This window comes from Carlito syrichta, unplaced genomic scaffold (genome assembly GCF_000164805.1).
Source record: "Carlito syrichta isolate Samal-C Ts95f unplaced genomic scaffold, Tarsius_syrichta-2.0.1 Scaffold314851, whole genome shotgun sequence".
NCBI lineage: Eukaryota > Metazoa > Chordata > Mammalia > Primates > Tarsiidae > Carlito > Carlito syrichta.
Window position 1 is genome coordinate 184,469 of NW_007258947.1, and position 4,064 is coordinate 188,532.

Consider the following 4,064-nt stretch of genomic DNA (forward strand, 5'->3'; position numbering starts at 1 on the left):
AACATACTATATGCTGGTAAAATATACTCACAATAAAATACAAAAATACAAAATACAAAATACAAAAATAAAAGTTTTTACCAAAAAATAGCTTAGATTTAAAATGAACAAGTTTTTTCACACTTAGAATATCCAAATTGCCAGTAAGCATACTAAAAGATGTTCAACATCCCTATCCATGAAAGAAATGCAAAGCAAAACTGCAATCAATACCACTGAACACCCTTCAGAATGGCCAAAATAAAAAGACTAACAATACTAAGTGTTTGGAAGGATATGGAACAAGTGAAACACTCATACATTACTGGTGGAAATGTAAATTGATACATTCATTTTATTGCACTGCTTGGCAGTATATTCTGATACTAAACATATGCTTAAAGTTTGAAAAAGAATTTTACTCAGCAGAAATGAATGCATATCTACCAAAAGACATGTGCAAGAATGTTCATAATTGCCAAATAGTGAACACTATCCAAATGTCTACCGACAAAAGAATGAATAAATAAACTGTGGTATGTTCATACAATGGACTACTATACAGCAATAATAATTTCTAAATGATTTACTGCTATTCTCATATCATGAATGGATTTGGCATACACAAATGAAGAGTGAAGAAACCAGACATAAAGCCACATAGTAAAAACAATCCAAAATTCATCAACAGGAGAATGAATGAGTACATTTTAGCATATTCGGATGCTAGAAAATTCTATATCAATAGAAAATAAACATGAACTACTGCTGCATGCCCAGTCTGAATGAATTTCAACTACATAAATTATAAGTGAAAAATGTACAAAAAAGAATATAAAAGTATGAATCAACAAAAATAATTAGTGGTGACAGAAATCAAAAGAGTGTGTGCCCTTCAAGATGTCTAAGTATTAACTGGAAGGAAATACACGGGTACCTTCTATGATTCTGGAAATAGTCTATGATTCTATTTGATTTGAACAGTAGTTTCATAAATGTATATGTTTATAACAATTACTAAGCTGTATGTTTAAGATGAGTATACATTATATACCTTAATGAATACATTATACCTCAGCATAATATTTTAAATAAAAAAAGACAAAAGATCTTTCTTGGACAATAAGATAAAATCAGGTTTTATGGAGACAAATCTAAAACAAAATGATAGTTAAATGGAAAATCAAGTGATGGAAAAAATATGTTTATCAAGTCCTAACAAAAAGAGAGCTACTTAGTAATATTAATACAAACACAGTATAATTAAAGGTATAGGAACAAAAAGATATTTCATATTAATAAAAGGAACTATTTCTTGAGAAGATATAACTGGCATAAACATTTAAACACTTATCAACAAGTCTTTATATCTGTGATAGAAATGCAACAAAAATTTTAAAAAATCAACATACATAATAAGGAAATGTAACATTTTTGAAATCCATATATCTAGAATCCTAGTACAATTCACTATGATCTCACATCTGCATTATTATTAAGTAGTTTTGAAATTGGATAGACTTCTTTGGCCCTTCCGCTGTTCCGTCTGTTCTCAGCAGAGCAATAGTCTTCAAAACACGGATTAGAGGACATTGTTCCTCAGTTTAAAACCCTCTAGTGGATTTTAGTCTGTATGTAAGTCCTTACCACAGTCTACAAGCTCTAATATGATCTGGTCTCCTGTTACACCTATGACCATCTCCTAGACTTCTCCCCCTTGATCACTACAATCCAAGCCATAATTGCACCAAGGTCTTCCCAACATATTTCACCTCATAGCTTTGCTCTTGAAGATCCCTTTGAACCTCTTTTCCCTGATATCTTCCCCGTTTTTTTTTAACATCTCAATTCTTTGTCAAAAAAAAAAATCACTTGTCATTAAGGCTCTCCATGACTCCTTACTTAAATTATATTCTCAAAATTTTCCTCATTTCCTCCTTTATTTTCTCTACTATACTTACCATTGTCAACCATAGTATTTATTTTATTCTTCTTTCCCATTAGAATGTAAGCTCTCTAACAGCTAAGATTTTTGTATTTGAATTTACTCCCTGGCACCTACAAAGGTGCCTGATACAGAGTAAGGGCTCAAAATATTTATTAAATGAATGGTTAATCTCTTGAATGAAAGAATAAACAAAATTGATATTATAGACTATTTAGAACAGAATGTCACTTGAAGCTATAGAAATACCCATAGGTTACAGAAAGATATCTGAATGGCCCTAACAGCAGGTTGGAGGGTGTATCTGAGGGCTATTAAGAATGTTCTTTAGACACTTGTTTGCTCCAGAGGCACCAAAGGAATGTCTCTGTGGGACAGTGATGATGATTACTCATAGGCATAGAGAGGCCTCACATTCTGGTTCTTGAAACACAACCTGGATGGGGACAAAAACCAGGAGCGAGAAGAAAATTCACTCATTCATGTATACCCATGAGAATACCAGCTATGACTGGTAAGCCGAGTGGCTCTCTGGGGTTATCAGAACTGGAAAATATTGATCAGAAGTGCTGGACTTTAAGAGCATGTCTAATGATGGCAGAGTGAAGCTCCAAATGAAGGAACTTAAGCCTTTTCAATATTTGGCAATAAATCTCTTGCTATCAAGAGCTGAGAGATAAAGTCATTGTTCTTTGATAAATAAGAAAGGGGTCAGCCAGTCTGTAAGTGTGACTACAGAAGAGAATATGAGGTTGCATGGAAGAATTCCCCAGCAATAGACCCATTCTACCCTATCCTATATCCATGCTAAGTAAGGGAAAAAAAAAATCTAAACTTGACATCTTTAAACTTGAGTACAACATCATCTGGTAAAGTAAAAGAATTCTCAGTCAACATACCTTTCTAATATTTTGATGATCACACTGGACCTCAGCTACCCTAAATAGAATCTCATAAATGTCATGCCTAAATCTGAAATTGACATATATTTCCTCAATCCAGTAATGCAATCAAGAAGATAAGGGTTGCTATATAATTTTTAAAAACACGCTGTGTTATATGTTCCTTCTGAGAAAACGATCATCAAATTGTTATAGCTATTTTAAAAACTTACATACTTAAAACCAAATAAAATCCAAACTTACTTGAAATTTCCAGAGACCTCCAATATCATCTCTTCTTTCAAAACAGGTGGGCTCCAGATCTTCATCTAAGCAGCACTTAGTAGCACCCAGTCCACTAATTCCAGCTCCAATCACAGCAATTCGCTTCTTGGCCATGGTGTCTCAGCTGGTTAGAAGAAATTAGGAGGACTTGCGGCAAGATGGTGACAGGGCAACCCGGTCTGTGAAAACCTCTGCAAAGAAGAACTGCAGTGGGTCTCTGACTCTCGCCCTGGGGGATACGGACCCCAACATCGCAGCCTGCTCTACATGCAGAGCTCGGCCGTTGCCACCGCTGGGACATCACAGCGATCTGGACAGCCACTGCAGCGCAGACGCCACAGACGCCGCAGCCACCACAGCCACCGCCACCGCCACCAGTAGCACATCACACCACCCAGGCCAGAGGCGATCCACAACTTCAGTCCTTGAAGCCCCTTCAGGGAAGATCTGCTGGGATCGCTGCCACCTCTCCTCCGACCGAGATGTCCTGCCCACCGTAAGTCTCCTACCGTCTGCCCAGAGGCAGGCAGCCATCTTGCCATCTTTAGCCTCTGCCGGCCCTGTCGGGCCCCACCCCCTCTGGGGCGAGCAGCTGAGATAGCACCAACTGCTGGCGATTCAAGGCAACAACACCGAACCGGGAGAAACAAGCTTGATAAAGACATAGGCCAGAGTGGTGAACAGAGGGTGATCTGAACTGTCCTTCACAGCAGACCAGGGGCAACTGACCCTAACTGCAAACTAATTTACCAGCTTGAAAAGAAAACTAGAAATCAGACCTGAAAGGACATTGAACTTAAACAAAATGTCTCAGAGTATGCTTTGTTGATTCTGTTAGTTTAATGACTTAATTCTATTCCTACTGTATTGTTCCTTTTTTTCTTTTTTCCTCTTCCTTTTCCTCTCTTTTCATCTCTCTGTAAACCATATCTTTGTATAGAGGAACAGCACACTAATAAGGTGGTTGGATAGCG

The 4,064-nt window shown here is 37.1% G+C and overlaps 1 protein-coding gene across 1 annotated transcript in view; it reads right to left on the bottom strand.

The window, feature by feature from the left end:
- Positions 1-3,208, bottom strand: part of LOC103274676 (dimethylaniline monooxygenase [N-oxide-forming] 5-like) — an 18,875-nt gene extending 15,667 nt beyond the window's left edge. Inside the window, exon 1 of the mRNA XM_008072107.1 lies at positions 3,070-3,208. Within this exon, the coding sequence (XP_008070298.1) occupies positions 3,070-3,204 (135 nt within the window). The 5' untranslated portion in view covers positions 3,205-3,208. The remainder of the gene's footprint in view (positions 1-3,069) is intronic.
- Between the last annotated feature and the right edge of the window lie 856 nt (positions 3,209-4,064).